We start from the raw sequence: 16,787 nt of genomic DNA, 5'->3' as shown, positions 1-16,787 counted from the left end.
AGATATTTATATCTAAAAAGTTGTAGGAAGATTTTAACAAAGTACAAAGAATAACATGTACTGAGCTGTTTCCCATCCTATCCCAACCCATGCCAACCCAACTCATCCCATCCCATCCCAACCTATGCCAACCCATCCCATCCCATCCCAACCTATGCCAACCCAACCCATCCCATCCCAACCCATGCCAACCCATCCCATCCCATCCAAACCTATGCCAACCCAACCCATCCCATCCCATCCCATGCCAACCCATCCCATCCCAACCCATGCCAACCCAACCCATCCCATCCCAACCCATGCCAACCCATCTCATCCCAACCCATGCCAACCCAACCCATCCCATCCCAACCCATGCCAACCCATCCCATCCCATCCAAACCTATGCCAACCCAACCCATCCCATCCCATCCCAACCCATGCCAACCCATCCCAACCCATGCCAACCCAACCCATCCCATCCCAACCCATGCCAACCCATCTCATCCCAACCCATGCCAACCCAACCCATCCCATTCCAACCCATGCCAACCCAACCCATCCCATTCCATCCCAACTCATGCCAATCCACCCCTACCATCCCAACTAATCCCATCCCATCCAAATCCATCCCATCCCAACCCATCCCATTCCAATCCATCCCAACCCAACCCAACCCATCCTATCCCAACCCATCCCATCCCATTCCTGTAGTTCCTATTACCCATCATCCCACCTGGCCAGCTGTCTCCTCCATTCCAGGAAACTGTCTCTCTCCCTCCTCTGTAGCTCATCAGCTGATGTGGTCTCATCCCAGGCAGGTCTGCAGAACAAGAAGACAGGATATTACAGACAAGCACAGGTAGCGTACCTAGTCCAGTGGTTAGTGGCCCAACCTCTGGAACTAGAAGCCGAGTTTGACTACGGCTGTGTCACTCAACCGACATGCACGCTGCCGGAAAGGGTTGCAGTCCTTTGGACGGGACGTTAAACTGTTGTCCACTGTTCATTGTGCTTGTCAAAAAGCGTTAGGGGAATTTCTGTGGTACATAAACCTGTAAATACTGGACACATCGTTTGTCCTTTCTGTCATGACCAGTGGAAGACTAGCTCTTCAGTGAGCTAAAACTGGATTGAGATCACTTTTCTTTCCTTTTTATATTTGTTGTTTTTATCCATGTTCACCCATACATTCTCAGCATGTCCCTAGTTAGAAACCAATCACACTGTTACTAACAGCTACTAGTAGTATTTCAAAATCTCTTGAACAACCACTTTGAATAGCAACCTTCTGGGGATGCTGATGTACTGCCTGTTGTCCTCTTGTGCTTTCTGCACCTCCTTCTCCTCCTCCTCTGTCAGCAGGCCCACATTGACATCGGGATTCACAAACTTGATGTTCAGCTTCTCTGTTGGGAAGAAGGAAAGACATGATGTATCTCTGGATCTTGTTTGAGACCATACCCTGCACATGTTTATTATCATATGACACAGCAAATCAGTTGAAAGACATGAAATAAAACACAATACAATAGCAAGGTGGTTAATAGTGTCTACTACACAGTGTGATGCTTTAAGGATGATATGTCAAAGTTTGAGGCCCTTGAAACATGGTAAAGAGAAAACATCTGGACATGTGGTTACTCTCCAAGCAGAGCTTGATAGGAAAAATTGTGACCTTTTCGTATATTGGGCTTACGCACAGAAAAAAAGACATACAGTCAAACCTGTTTATAGCGGCCACACAAGGGACTGGAGAAATTTGGCCACTATAGACAGGTGGCCACTTTAGAGAAAATGCTATCAATTAGCCATGAGCAATAAGTTACACATGAATTCAGTACCCACTGATCTTTCTCACCAAGTACCATTGTCTCAATCGTCTCAAAATTCAACTGACCCTTTCAAAGTCAAATCTAATGTTTATCTGGGCTTTCACCTCTGCAAACAAAGTTCAAACTGTGAACACGCTGTTTTTCCTGTAACCATTCTAGTTTCAAAGTTTAGCTTACCTGCTTCAAATTCTGTCCCTGCCAGGGCAGCTGTGGCGAGGAAGTCGTCCAGTGAGCTCTGCTCTGTTACAGACTGGAGGTTGAGCCTCCCCCAGTCGTATCCGTCTGATAGCTCACTGGTGTGGAGCTGGGCAGTTTGGAAAAAATGGAGATACTTCTGCTGACACGGTATTAAAACTTGATCATGTATTATTCGTCGGACAACACAATTGCAGCATTTATGTTTGTTTTAGTACTGTGTAGTTTTTGTAGTACTGCGATTCAAACGGCCGTGATTTTTACATTCATCTTCATTCATCTTGGTGTATTACTGCTGCCAGTAGTCTGAGTAAATTATGAATTAATTATGAGCTAATTATGAAGTAGTTTTATGTGCTGGAGGTACCTCCTCGAACAGGGGACCCCCATACGAGCGATCGCGATGATGTCACGGTGACGCAGTGGTAGGCAAAAATTAGGTGTTTGGCAAACGATTGATTTACATATTAACCGGTAATTTGATCTGCTAATTTAAATATCAATTTTTAATCCAATCTACTGACGTCCTGGTAGGCACTAACCGCCGAATACCCCGGATATAAACAACAACAGCGATCGCTCGTATTGCATGTCCCTTCCAAAAGACGACTGTGTGTATGTTATGTCACAAAACCTGTTTGTCTCCCCCTCCATTGTAACTAGCACCTGGGAAGCAGCTACTAGTAGTAGTACTGAGCTAGAGGAGAACAGCACATCGACACCACGTCTAATTCTCTAAATAAATAAAAAAGCAATGAAATAATATAATAGACGGTTAACAGGGACAACAACAACAACAATGGTAAAGTTAATACACAAACAAATACACAAGTTCTGGAGTAAAAAAAAAATCCTACCTGGCTGGAACCATTCTAGTACTAGTCTACTCTACTCAGTCTCTACTCGAGTCTAGTCTACTATTAGTACTAAATTTCTGACTTCATCATCAGTTCATGTTTTATATGTGAAAGACTCACGTAAGACTCTCCATGCCTACCGCCGCCGGCGCCACGGGGTCCGAACCGGTCTCGTATGATACTCCGACCGAGCCCGGTGTTTCCCTTACGCTTCCCCATTCTTTATAGAGTGCAAGAGATGCCAAGAAAATCAACAATATCGCAAGGTTCACGTGCAGATATTGCAAAACCACAGATGATTATGTTGACCTTTCACCTTTCCAAAGCAACCAAACGACAAGTGCAGAATAGTCTATGATGGCCTATAGTTACACGCTTTATGGTATTTTAAACCACGTTTTAACATGTAATTGATTTTTATATTAAATATTACTGGCTATATAATAAAATTCATGGCTTATAATGGGATACAAGACTTAAATACTTCTTTGTTTTGATGCGCTGACTGAGAGATGACCGTGTTGACCCCATCCCAGCATTCTCTGCGTTACCGCACGTGGGCAAGATGGCCGCCTCCATGAAAAAAAGGTACACTGGGCAAAGAATTTCTTTAATTACTTACAAATTTCGCATACTTGATGTCAATATCTTCCGCAGTTAGCTTTTTTGTACAATGGTATCTATTAGAACACGTGAATTTGTTGTTTGTAAGTGCATACGTCTTATGATATCTAGTGTTCTTTGCTGTGGGGAGGGGGGCAAGTATGGACGTCTGCAACATGTGTGCCCACTGAAGTTCAGCTTACTCAGATAATAGGTTTGGCACTCAGCAAACTCTACAAGGCCCTTTAAACGAAAGATTTTGCTACGAAATGATAAAATAACCGCCACCCAGGCCTCTCAGTTGACCTCATTTGCATCATGTTCGATTACAGTGTATTGCTGCCATCAAAATTTATATATTACTGTAAATGCTTTTAAGTTCGCGGGGATTTAATTTCGCGGTAGCGGGAAAAAGGACCTTTCACGGTGGTTTTGAATCCGCGGTAGCACCATGCACTGTAGTCTCTTACTGCCATGGAAAAATGTTCGCGGTGGTTTTAAGTTCGCGGTAATGCGGCTGAAACAACCAGAGGGGCGAGTATAAAGTAGAAAGAAACAAAACTGCGAACATTAATCCACCGCAAAAGTTTCTGCGTTTACAGTATATGGTTGTCAGGATATTCAAATCATTATAAAATCGTGACCATAGCTTGTTCAGAACACAAGACATCAGACCCAGAAATTCTGCTGCAGTACCAAGGGAAGCCGCTAGGCGACAGGAATTCTAGGTACATGTAATATGTCAAAGGGTAAGGCCCCAAAATTGAAAACAAAACCTGTCTGGACATTGTTATGTAAATCGAAAACAAGTGGTTGAGACAAGGACTGTTTACAATGTTGGGGCCTTACCCTTTGACGTATTACCTAGAATTCATGTCACCACACATGCGTTCTGAGCTCTGTGAAAGGGCTTACACCAACAGTGTGAATTATGCACTTGTTCTGTCCGTGTCCACAGAAAACTCTCGGACCTGAGTGTAGATGACTTCATGGCTCATGGCTTTGATGAAGACTCAGAAGAAGATGTCGTCACCAAACAAGAGGAAACAAAAAAGGGAAAGAAGAAGCACAAGCAGAAAAAGACTGAAAGGTTTGTATCATCTTTGGCATATACACTCTCTGTCTGCAATTTACACATATACCTCTACCAGTTTGGGGCATTTTCAAATGTTGTAGGATACAGACATACAGACAAATGTGAACTGTGTCAAAGTGTCATCTTTTCTTTATCTTAGTCCCCAGGTTGTGAGGAAAGTGGACATAACAACAGCCAAAGAGACTGCGCCTGACATGAAGAAGAAAGGTAAAGAAGCCAAGCACAAAATGCAAATGTCACGGCTACAAGAAGTGGACCCAGAATTCTACCAGTTTCTGCAGAAGGAAGACAAGAACTTATTGGAGTTTGAGGACTCTGATTCTGATGACTCAGCAGAAATTGATGAGGAGGAGGAGGAAGATGAAGATGATGAAGATGACAGTGAGGAAGATATCCTGAGTGGAGACGAGAGTGAAAGTGAAGATGCTGATGGGAATGAGGAAGAAATTGATCTGGAGGAGTCTGACTCAGATGAAGAAGAACTACATAAACCAGAAGGGAGGCTTGAGGTGTGTATCTTGCCTAATATTTGTATGCATTTACTAATCTTCAAACACAGTGGCATGTAGTGGTGCATACCTAAAACCCGGACTTGGAAATGTACTTGTAAAAACATTTAGGTCCAAGTCCAAAAAACCCTAAATGTCGGGAATCAAGTCCGGACTTGCCAAAAGCTATGTCTCACTTTTTTGTTCTAAACCATTTAAAACCTTTCATAGATAGTGAAATTTGCACTGGAAAAAGACAAAAAACATTTCATGTTAATAACTGACCTTTTGTGTATACACTGGCTGTATATAATTTTTTTCACATATTTTTCACATTACATGTTAATTCATGCTAATATGCAATTCTATATGTAACCACCCCCCCCCCCCCCCCCCTTCAAAAAAAATTTCTAGCACACATAATATGCAATGATGGGTTCAGGTGCAAACTTGAACCTGAACTGCTGAATATGAGTTTTGGTGTTTTTTTTTCCATTGACTATCAAGTTGAAACAACTGACTGTAGGTGCATTTCTTAAATGATGTTTGTTATTTAGGTGATGAGTGATGAAGATGAGGATGATGATGAAGAGGAGGCTGAGGATCAACAAAGGAGACAGAAGGGAAAGCTGGTCACCATGGCAATGGTGCAAAAGTGGAGAAAGGCACTAAGGGTAATATAGACAATGATAATTTTTTTGATTTTTGGAATTGCTGTAAATGTAAGAACTTGAAAGTTCATCTGTGTTGGGAGAAGTCATTCTGAATAGAGTTGAAGGGTAATTTCCAACGAAAAAAGATCAGGCTTACCCAATTTTTAAAAAGTTTTTAAGCAATCCACACCACAATCATTCTTAATCTTAACTTTAAAGTTCATCTGTGTTGGTCGGTAGAAGTCATTCTGGATAAAGTTGGATAAGTCCATTTTCTGTGTAAGTGGAAGAAGTTGTAAGCAAGGAGTTTCCCTTTGTTGGAATATTCTTTTTGTATAGTAATGTTTATGCACGTCTCTTCCATGAGTTTTGATATTGAAGAAAGTTGAAAAGTAAGTTGACAGCCATATAGTATTAATCAAACACTATGTACAGAATTACTGCTGACCATAACATCCAAACATACATATGTTTGTTCTAGGACAGATCCCTGTCGCAGTCTGTTTCTTTTATCCTAGCATCATTTGAGTTTGAATCAGAGTGTTGTAGGACAGATCCCAATTGCAATCTGTACTAGTAGAATCAACGATTGTCAAGTAGGACAGATCCTGATTGCAGTCTGTCCTAGGACAAACTCTGATGATGACGATTTGTCTGATTGTCCTGAATCGCAGTCTCTACTGTGACACATATATATGTGTGAATGAATGCTTGCTACAGGACCAGCCTTCCCTACCTATCCTCCATGAGGTGATCAGGGCATTTAGAGCAGCAGTACTACAGACCAGTAGTGAGGAAGGAGAGGAGGATACCAAATACAGGGTGGAGGGGAGTCAGGGTAAGTACATGTAACACAGGGATCAGGATTTTAGCTAGAATTTTATTATAGGGAGTTCACATTTCTTGGTGAGTCGTGGTAAGAGACTATTGTAGGGGGTCCGGAGGCATCCACCTTCGTTGGAGTTTTTGAGAATTTTAAGTTGAAATGGTGCATTCTAAAGTATCCTGTGAAAGAAATACTGTGAAAGTGGTCACAGTCACAGTAGAAGACTGTGACTACAAATGAGCTGTGGTATCCCTGGTCAATCAGAATTTCATGCTTGTCGGAGGATCTGCTCCCCAGTGTAAGGGCGTCTAGTGCATTCAATTTCTTGTTATTTTAAGAAAAGCCAGTCCAGACACCATGAGGCATGCCTGGCTAAAAGCCTGCAGCGGAAATAAAGTTTAAATAAAATCATATTCAGTGACACATAAAACAATTGCTAGAATTTTCATTTTGTTTCCTCATTTCATATGACAGTTTGTGCCAACCTTGACAGCCACTTCCTGTATGTATTTTCCAGTATTTAATGCTGTGGTAGGTGTTTGTATAAAGGATGTGGCCCCGGCATTGTTGCATCTTTTTGGAGTGAAGTCCTGGTCCAAAGGAAAGAAGTAAGTGACTCATAGTCTTCACAGCTAGTATGATATGAGCACATTGTATTTATAGCTGTCTGAAGAATGTGTGTACTATCAATAAGAACATAACAAGCAAAAATCAACAAGCTTGATATAAAACTTTGCACAGGTGAAGTGGAAATGTCCATGGCAGTACTGATGTGTGGTACATGATAATGTGTCAATGTCGTTGCTATCTTTTACTCAGGACAGTAATGCCTTCCTCACACAAGAAGTGGAACAAGATGAAGCTGGACATTAAGACATACCTGTCTGATGTCATCAAGGTGAGGGCTGACGTTCTTTCCTTTTCTCTTCTTTGCCCCCAAATGATACCATCTAATACCACATGTAAGTTCTCTGTTGGATACATTTGATAGTTTGAAAAATTACAGCTCAAAGTCTGTCTTGTGCTCAAAGACATAGCAGTATCTAGCTTACCGGTATTCAGTACTTGTCATATGAGGCTTATGTTTACCAATACTTGCAGGTTCATCTATAGTTGGTATATGTATTTCCATACTTACTTGAGCCATTATGCTGCAATGCTATATGAGTGTATGCAGCTTTAGATTGTGGTAGAAATTACTTAATATGCAAGTACAGTACATGGTTGGACAAGTCCACTAGCCCTGCTATTGTCCCGGGCAAGTGAAAGTGCTGTTTGGGCAAGTGCATGACCTACCCGATTGGGCAAGTAACATTTTCCTACTGATTGAGTGCAATTTTGATAATAATTTGTTTCTTTTTACTGCCATGACATCAAGCAATGGTCAACAGAGAATTCCATTTCTGGAAGTGAAAATGCATATACTAGTATTAGCAACCTCCTTGGTATTACTATTAGTTGTAACAGTGACATTTAAATTTTGGGCAAGTGAAAAATTGGTTTGGGCAAGTAAGCTTTTTGTGTGCTTGCCTGATAGGACAAGTGAATTTTAGTAAACTTGTCCAACCCTGAAGTATTTTCACAACAGCATGCCATACCCAAGTTATGATTGTCTTTTTATCCCAAGATAAATTGTAACACAGATGTTTTCTCGCAGCTGAGCCAGGTGTTATCTGAGGCGAGTGTTGTCAGCACCCTCCTGAGACATGTGTTACAGCTGGTACACTACTACATCTGCTTCCCAAAGCTCTGCAGGGTCCTGCTCAAGGTATGTTCTCTCACTCACTCTGACAGCTGTAGCTTTACAACAGTAGTGTCGATGATTGTGATGTCTGTGTGGCGCAACGGCTGGAGTGTTGGAACTGGAATCAGTAGGTTCTGAGTTCGATACTCGCCATTCCCCTGCCCCCATGACGGTGGAATGACGCCCACCGAGCCTCACAGCTAATCTGTCAAAAAGGGTGCCAAAAACACCAACGGATTTGGTGCGCCAGTGTGTCAATATCTGCACATTTGCCACTAAGACCCGTATATTTTTATTTTGTTTTTTTAGTACTGAGTATTGGTGACTTGTTTTTCCTCATCATCTGAACTTCAAACACATGTAATCCTTGTAAGACAGGAAACTACAGATGATAAAATGGATAGCGGGTGTGTATTGTGATCCCCATGCATGGAAAGAAGCATAGAATTAACTGAATGATTTTAGCATACCTGAGGCACTATATGAATAATACACTGTAAGGTTCAGCTTTATAGTAACTGTATGTAAATGTGTTTTCATTGGAATTCCACATTGTGTCCTATTTTGAATTTGTGTTGATAATACATTTATATATGTATGTATGTATGCGTGTCCAATTGCAGATATGTGTCTACTTTAAAAAGAAATTATCTGTAATATTTTCCCCCTCCCCACCCCCAGCGTTTGATCAGCCTGTGGAGTGAAGGAGAGGAGAGTGTACAAGTCATCGCCTTCTTCTGTGTGTACAGGATCACTAAACTCACACAGGCCAAGTTTCTGGAGTGGATTCTCAAGGTGGGGGAACATTTGATTACTAAACAAGTAAAATTAAGCCACAAATAGGGTAATGATACTTTTTTTCTTGAATAATTGATTGGCTTTTAGGACATAACTTCCATCTAATTGTTATCAGGACATTACTTCCATCTAATTGTTATCAGGACATTACTTCCATCTAATTGTTATCCGGACATAACTTCCATCTAATTGTTATCATTTCCTTTTTGTAAATAATACGCCCATACATGGTACAGCTAGGTCATTCTAGTTAGTAGGAGCTGAGTGTTATAACATTATCAGCTGTAACTTAAGTAGCATAGAAACTGACAAATGTAAATGAATCTGCATGTACATGAAAATTAAGGAGATTTTTGTTATTTCTTCAATTGTGACCTCTCTGACAGCAATTTTGCCCCTCAGGATACCTTTGAATATACCATTTTAACCTAAAAAAAGTAAAATTCTCTAAAACTCGGTTCAGGAAAAGTGGATGCTTTCAGACCCTCCTACAATACTCATGTCTATATCACTTGGCACAACACACCAAGAAATCTTGACCCCATAATAAAATCCCAACTAAAAAGCCTGTCAGCACCACACACGATGGACCAGGCTTTTAGCTAGGATTTTATAATAGGGAGTCCAAACTTATTGGTGAGTCGCGGTAAGTAACTATTGTAGGGGGCCTGAGGGCATCCTCCTTCCATGGTGCAGAGTTTTTGATGATTTTAAGTTAAAACAGTGCATTCTAAGGTATCTCAAGAGGCAAAAATACTGTTACAGATGTCACAGTAGAAGACTGTGACCACAGATGACCTGGTAGCATCCCTGGTCAATCAGAATTTCATGCTTGTCAGAGGATTTTCTCCCCAGTATAGGGCGTCCAGGGGCATCAAATTTCTTATTATTGTAAGAAAAGTGCGTCCAGATGACGCGTTGACGCATGCCTGGCTAAAAGCCTGCGATGGACACCACATAGAGAAACGTTTTAACTAACTGTTGTCTCTACCTTGTCTGTAGCAAATGTACCTGGCGTACGTGAAGAACACCAAGTTCACCTCCCCCAACAGCCTGCCTGGTATCAACTTCATGCAGAGGTCGCTCACCGAGCTGTTTGCCCTTGACCTTCACACCACATACCAACATGGCTTCATCTACATCCGACAACTGGCCATCCACCTCAGGAATGCCATCATGATGAAGAAAAAGGTCAAACAACTTCCAGCTTTTGATAACTAGATTTGTAAATAGATGTCTTGGAAAAAGTTTGTTATTGTTATTGGGTGGGCAGACTATTCTCTCCTTTTAGCCAGGGGCTGAATTGCAAGGAGTTTACAATAGGGGCTAAATCGCAAGGGTCTGGAGCGAGCTGCCATTCTGCCGACCTCAATACGACTGCTGGGGCCTCCATTTAACATTCTATCCGAGGGATGGCCCTAACCTTGCTAGGTACTCATTTTTAGCTGAGTGAAGGGAGTCATCAGGAAAGATATCATAACAAGGCATCTATATACATCCACTTGAATTATGTATGCTTCAGCCAATTTCGATGAGAACTGAGGCGCTTGCTTTGTACAATTGTTGTCATGCTAGCATTTGATCCATCTTCAAGTTTCCGTAGGATATCTTGCAATTTTTGGTGTCCTCCATTCCTAGAAAATACACATTGTTAGTTTATATATTTCCATAACTGTACCTCAAGTCCCACTATAGCTTCACACAACATTGTTTCTATACTGCACCATTTGCTGGGTATGAAAACCATAATCATGACTTTTGTTCTTACTTGGAGTATACTCTTTATTTACATTTCCTCTCTGGTTGTTTGAACAGGAGAACTACCAGTCCGTGTACAACTGGCAGTACGTCCACTGTCTGTATCTGTGGTGCCGAGTTCTCAGTACACTGTACCCCTCTGACATCCTACAGCCACTCATCTACCCACTGGTACAGGTCATCATAGGGACCATCAAGTAGGTCTTAGGAGAACTTAAGGTGGTATCTCACTGCACTTGGGGCACCCGTGCGGCACTGCAGGGTTTGGAGATTACTCAATGAATGTCAGAGATAAAGAATGAATTTTCTTAGGTTTTGTGTATTTTGTTGTCTTCTAAGTAATACTCTTACATATTGCGCAAAATCTAAATGATAAAAAATTGCCCAAAATAACACAACAGTGCCGCAGTGAAAGAACTCCGCAGTGCCGCACCGGTGCCCCAAGTGCAGCGAGATACCACCTTTAGATTGGCACTTGTAGTTTTTATACCCTTCAAACTTTGTCAAAGTCACAGTGGTACAGAAAAGGTGTTTTGTTTTTTCTCTAGGTTTGTTCTCCTACAACCAATAAACCACCTATTTGATAAGTGTAAATGCAAGCTGTGTAAGTCTGGACTCTGAGGTTTGCTCCACTCAAGTAGATGGACTCCTACTCTTTTCAATAAGTGGAACTTTTAAATGTGCTTGAGATGTAGCTCTCCTATTAAAACACAGAACCTCCCGCTTTAGTTCCAGTCGAGAGACCATCCCTGAATGAAGTGAGGAAATAGGCATTAAGTGCCTTTTCCAAGGGCACAACATTTGGGCATATAGTGCTTTAATCATTTAAGGTGTCAACATATTTTGATACATGTAATTTTCAGCTGCTAGTGTATCTGTATCTATATAGCTGGTATAACCGCCCTTCAGCGTAACACACTAGCTCGAAGACCATTGCACTCCTAGACTTGTAACTGTATTTTTTTTTTAAATTCCAGACTAGTCCCTACTGCAAGGTTCTACCCACTGAGGTTCCACTGTGTACGAGCGCTGACACTTCTGTCTGACAGTACCAACACCTTCGTCCCTGTTCTACCATTCATACTGCAGGTCAGACTCAGCTTGTACATGTGTGGTCATAGAAGTGGTTTCTACTGAGATGTGTAGTAGGGTTACAAGTTTGAAAAAGCATCACTTAAGCTATCTACCTAGCAAAAATCATGACAACCCTTTCTTGAGTTATTCCCTTTCAAAATCAGACACTATACTGGCTCCTGCAGTTCCCAATCAAGCTGCTAGGTGGCCCAAACCTACACCACATACTCTCTGCCCCAAGAGCTATCTACCACCCAAACATCATGACCACAGTTTCTCTGATCATGACATGATCACAGAATTCGAGATGTCAAACCTGGAGTGAGTAAGTGAAGGTTGAAAGTTTTGAAAAAAAGATTGACTGTCCTGTTCTTGTACTTTTCTGACGCACAATGTTTAGACAGGTTATTACTTTCTTTTTTTAGGTGTTTGAACAAACTGACTTCAACAAAAAGCACAGCAAGACCAGTGTGAAGCCTCTGAACTTTGCAGTGATGCTGAAACTGTCCAATGCACAGCTGCAGGAACAAGCCTTTAGGGTAAGGAGTTGCTCTGTTTATGTGTATGTCTGAAGCTGTTTCTCTGTATTGAACTGTTTGAAGTTTGACCTTGCATAGACCCGGGCCTATTTTAATTCTTGCAAGTACATGTAGGCAGCATTATGTATATTACATTATACATTTAATGTTATACCTACAGTGTATTGCACTCTGGACTATAGCTAGCACCCATCATTCTATCATATGACAGTTTTTGCCGATGGAAAAAATTTAAGACTATTCTTCAACCTCAATGGCTGAAGTTCAGTGAGAAAAGATATAAAAATGTCTGAAATTGAACGAAATGACTGATATTTATAAATGATGACGAGAAAAAGGTTCCGTCAATGGAAATCAGGATAAGGACCAAATTCAACCTGGCTAGAGGCCTGATTGCACATGGATCCACGTACTGTAAATGCAGAAATTTTCGCCGAGATTTTATGTTCGCAATTTTCGCATTGCCAATTCACCGCAAACTTAGAACCATCGCAAACATTTTTCCAAGGCAGTAAGAGACTACAGTGCATGGTGCTACCGCAAACTTAGAACCACCGCAAACAGTCCTTTTTCTGCGACATTAAATCCTCGTGAACTTAAATGCATTTACAGTAGTAGTTTACATCTACAAATGTACACATATACATAGTGACAGATGTGGACTCCTCCTACACTTCCATCTTGACATATTACATGTATGTACTTTTTTGCTGACTACAGGATGGTGTTATAGATCAGTTATATGAGCTGCTGATGAGTTACTTCAACACACAGTCTCACACTGTGGGCTTCCCTGAACTGGTACTGACATCTATACTACAGGTAAAACTTTATGGACACATAATCAGAAATTAAAGCTTGACCAAAACATTAAGATTAAAATCATTGTTGTTATGAGTGCAAAAACTATATCGTTGCAAAAAATCTCCCACACCGTCAGGTAATATGCTTAATTCCAGTTATGGTGGCCATTTTGGATGTTACGGGGTCATGGCACCAAAACGAGGTTAGCCTGGCCATGATTGAAATCATGTATGATACTACAGTATAGGTAGGCCGTATTCAATGGAAATGAAGTGCTGATTTTTGTTTCTGACCATACTGCTACAAATAAAGCAGACATTACCAGTGTCTTTTGCCTTTGACATATTTTTCAGATGAAGGACTTCATGAAGAAGTGTAAGGTGGCCAACTACACTCGTCAGATCAAACAGATCCTGGACAAGGTGCAGGAAACTTGCAAGTTCATCACAGACAGACGGTCCACAGTCAACTTCAGCCTCACGGACAAACAGGCCATTGTAAGAGATCACCTTTAAAGCTGTTTCACAGTAAAAACAGATGATTTTATTAAGGGATGATGTTAAGGGATGATGTGTTTATGAGTTTTTGAAAACAATTTCACATTCAAGATTCACTTTCATTGTAGTAGTAGAAGTAGTAGTATCCAGTAATTGATTATACTGATGCTGGGATCCCTGACACGGGTAGGCAGCAGTCGGCTATTCTTCACACCGTGCTTCCATGTGGCACTGTCCAGTGGGTTCACCCTAGTTAGACCGCACATTTAGTCTCTCCTAACACATTCCATCCAGGATTTCCTTTGGTCTCCAACGACCTCTGTAGCCTGACAATTTCAATCTGGTGATGCTGTTGTTAGATCAAGATACATGCACTTGCAGCTGGTCACAGACGAAAACAATGTTCTTTTATTGAAAGAATGATTTTCAAGCCATACACCCAACACGAGTCTGTTTAAAAGAATTTCTCAGATATGTTCTGACTAAAGGGCCTGAACAGTGAAAGGACACTGCCAGGTAGGCATACACTTAGCTAGACAAACTGTAGATGTTTGTAATGTTGAAAGTTTGCCTTGGTTGTGTTGCACAGGAAAATTGGGAGCGTCAGACCAAACAACAGGGGACACCACTGAGCAAGTTCCACGACAACTGGAGGAAACTCAGGGACAGGGAACTCATGCACGAGATCGCTGGGAAGGACAGGGTAAACATGACTGAAATTAACTTTGTTACCATATGTTGCAAATAGCCAGAGTTGAGTGAATGATCTTTTTGTCACATTGAATACCCGGTAACTCATGGATTGTGCATATTATAACTTAAATATCTCCAAGCAGATCCTACAGTTGAATAACATAGTATCATAAACTGGCTGAAGGTGGGAAATGCACACTCCTACGCCAGCTACACTCCTTCGGCCAGCTTATAATGCTATCATACCATAGGATCTGCTTGGAGATTAAACAATGGGGACATTGTATTCTGGATCCATTGTCAACAAAATATCATAATGACAGCACTCTATACCTTACCTTACCTTAGATCCTCCAGTGTATAATTTAAAAAAATACATGTACTACTTCAAAATTCCCAATGAAAATAACAAGACATATGTATCATGATGTCACTATGTATGTGCACTACTTCAAAGCCCCTCAGTCACATCTACTAACCTAGCTGTACTCCTTCCCCAGATCTCTGACACAGATCTGCCCACCATCAAGCGCCGGGCTGTCGCTACCGACGAGGACAGAGATGAGTTCAAGGGGCTGTTTGAGTCGGACAGCGAGTCTGACCAGGAACATGTAACCATGCTGGAGAAAAAACCAGCTGATCGCCAGGATGATGATGATGCTTCTGATGACATTGATGATAGTGAAGACATCGATGGGGAAGATGATTCAGAGGATGAAATGGTGGAGTCACCAGTAGTACAAGGGAAAGGAAGTCCAGCAGCCAAAGGTATAGAGGAGAAGAAAGGGAAGAAGGATGACAGGAAGGCAGTAAGTGATGCTGTGAAGAGGAGGAGTCAAAAGTACCAGCAGGAGTCTTCATCAGATGGGGAGGGTGAGGACATAGTGGAAGACTTTGAATTTTCCTCAGATGAAGATTAAGGTCATGAATCAGGGGCCTTAATGATATTAGATGTGGATGTTACGATATGTACAGGTAATGCTGTGAAAGTTTCAAAGTCTTGGGTTTTTAGAGATCTCTTGAAAGCACCTGGTACTACACAAGAGGATGATGTGTGTATCATCACAACAGATTGTATTATTACTAGAAAATGAATTACTCACAAAAAAGACCATCACAAGTATTTTCAGGTTATAAACTTTATTTACCCAGTGGAAGATGCTGGAAAACAACATTGACAGATTTTCCAGTTGTATTGTTATTTTGAAGCATTGTGAAGCACATTCTGATTACTAGTACCTCAGGTGCTGGGGACTAGTGATAATAAAACTCCTCTCTCTTACGTTCTGAATACCACCATTGCTTATCTTGGCCACCTTTTATTTCTACATGTAACAACATGTAGTACTCTACAGAAGACATAGGCTTTGCAAATGTAATTATAATATCCCGCATTGTTCATATAATAAAATGCTACTAAAGCAAAATATCCTAAAGTCTTTCATTGTCTCTCCCTTTACTGCTCTGTATGAGAACAAAACCAGTCTACTTAGTCCTTTTTAATTATAGCTTTGGACTGAACCACTTGTGTGGAGTTTGTGTTGTTTTGATAGGTAGGATAGTCCACTAAATGGTAACTTCTCGTTCCATTTTTATATTTTGCAATAATCTCTGCACAATGTAATCAAAGTAAGCTGTCATAAAAAAATTCATATTACTGGGAAAACACAGATTTAAGTTGTACTAATCAATCTAATATGTTTTGGGAACAAAGCAATAAGTGTGTACAAATACAAACAAGCAATCTTTTAACATTAAGATGTTCAACTTCTTTCTGCTGCATTGAAAAGCAAAATATGAAATAGGTCAATACAGCAAAGAAAAGAAGATAGGTCAAGAGAATCCAAATTGTAACAAATCAACTATAAATTATATCAATCTTCACCTAAGTAATAGTTGAGAACATACATGTATCCCATGCTCCTGTTCTAGTCTTGAAAGTACTGGTATTTTACTGTACAGTAGTTGTTTTTAAGGACAGTAATTTCGAGAGTGTCAGTACATAGATTTTACATTAATTTACTTAACTATAACTGAATGTAACCATTACCATATAGCTGTGCATAATTCCACAAACGCTGTTTTAAAAGAGAAACCTTTGGAAACCAGCAAAAGATAGAACAGGGAACAACTGTATGAAAAAGAAACCAACACTGTCTTTGCATATTGTTTCCTTCTAGTTCTAGACAGTGAAATCCTTTTACCCACCTCTTATCATGAATTCCAGGAACAGACTACTGTAGTATGATTTTCACTTTTAGGGAACTGTCAACCAACGAGTAACTGTTTTTTTCTTGCTAACTGCTTGTGAGGAATAGATACGCGAGTTATTTGCAAGTAGCTTAAGA

General features: G+C 40.8%; 2 protein-coding genes across 2 annotated transcripts in view; one reads left to right on the top strand and one right to left on the bottom strand.

Moving 5' to 3' along the window:
* LOC118429925 (large subunit GTPase 1 homolog) overlaps positions 1–3,151 on the bottom strand; it is a gene marked incomplete in the record, with an annotated part of 11,686 nt that extends 8,535 nt beyond the window's left edge. Inside the window, 3 exon segments of the mRNA XM_035840561.1 lie at positions 1,268–1,388; positions 1,992–2,118; positions 2,987–3,151. Of these exon segments, the coding sequence (XP_035696454.1) occupies positions 1,268–1,388; positions 1,992–2,118; positions 2,987–3,085 (347 nt within the window).
* A 158-nt stretch (positions 3,152–3,309) lies between these two features.
* Positions 3,310–16,078, top strand: LOC118429961 (nucleolar complex protein 2 homolog). Its single transcript, XM_035840612.1, has 17 exons — positions 3,310–3,454; positions 4,428–4,559; positions 4,705–5,074; positions 5,611–5,727; positions 6,427–6,544; positions 7,050–7,140; positions 7,352–7,430; positions 8,190–8,300; positions 8,958–9,071; positions 10,077–10,265; positions 10,890–11,029; positions 11,810–11,921; positions 12,332–12,445; positions 13,166–13,267; positions 13,603–13,746; positions 14,336–14,449; positions 14,940–16,078. The coding sequence occupies exons 1-17, from the start codon at positions 3,432–3,434 to the stop codon at positions 15,357–15,359; spliced, it is 2,490 nt and encodes an 829-aa protein (XP_035696505.1). The 5' UTR covers positions 3,310–3,431; the 3' UTR covers positions 15,360–16,078.
* The last annotated feature ends 709 nt before the right edge of the window (positions 16,079–16,787 follow it).

Source organism: Branchiostoma floridae, chromosome 14 (genome assembly GCF_000003815.2).
Source record: "Branchiostoma floridae strain S238N-H82 chromosome 14, Bfl_VNyyK, whole genome shotgun sequence".
NCBI classification, from domain to species: Eukaryota; Metazoa; Chordata; class Leptocardii; order Amphioxiformes; family Branchiostomatidae; genus Branchiostoma; species Branchiostoma floridae.
This window is presented reverse-complemented; position numbering and strand designations above follow the sequence as displayed.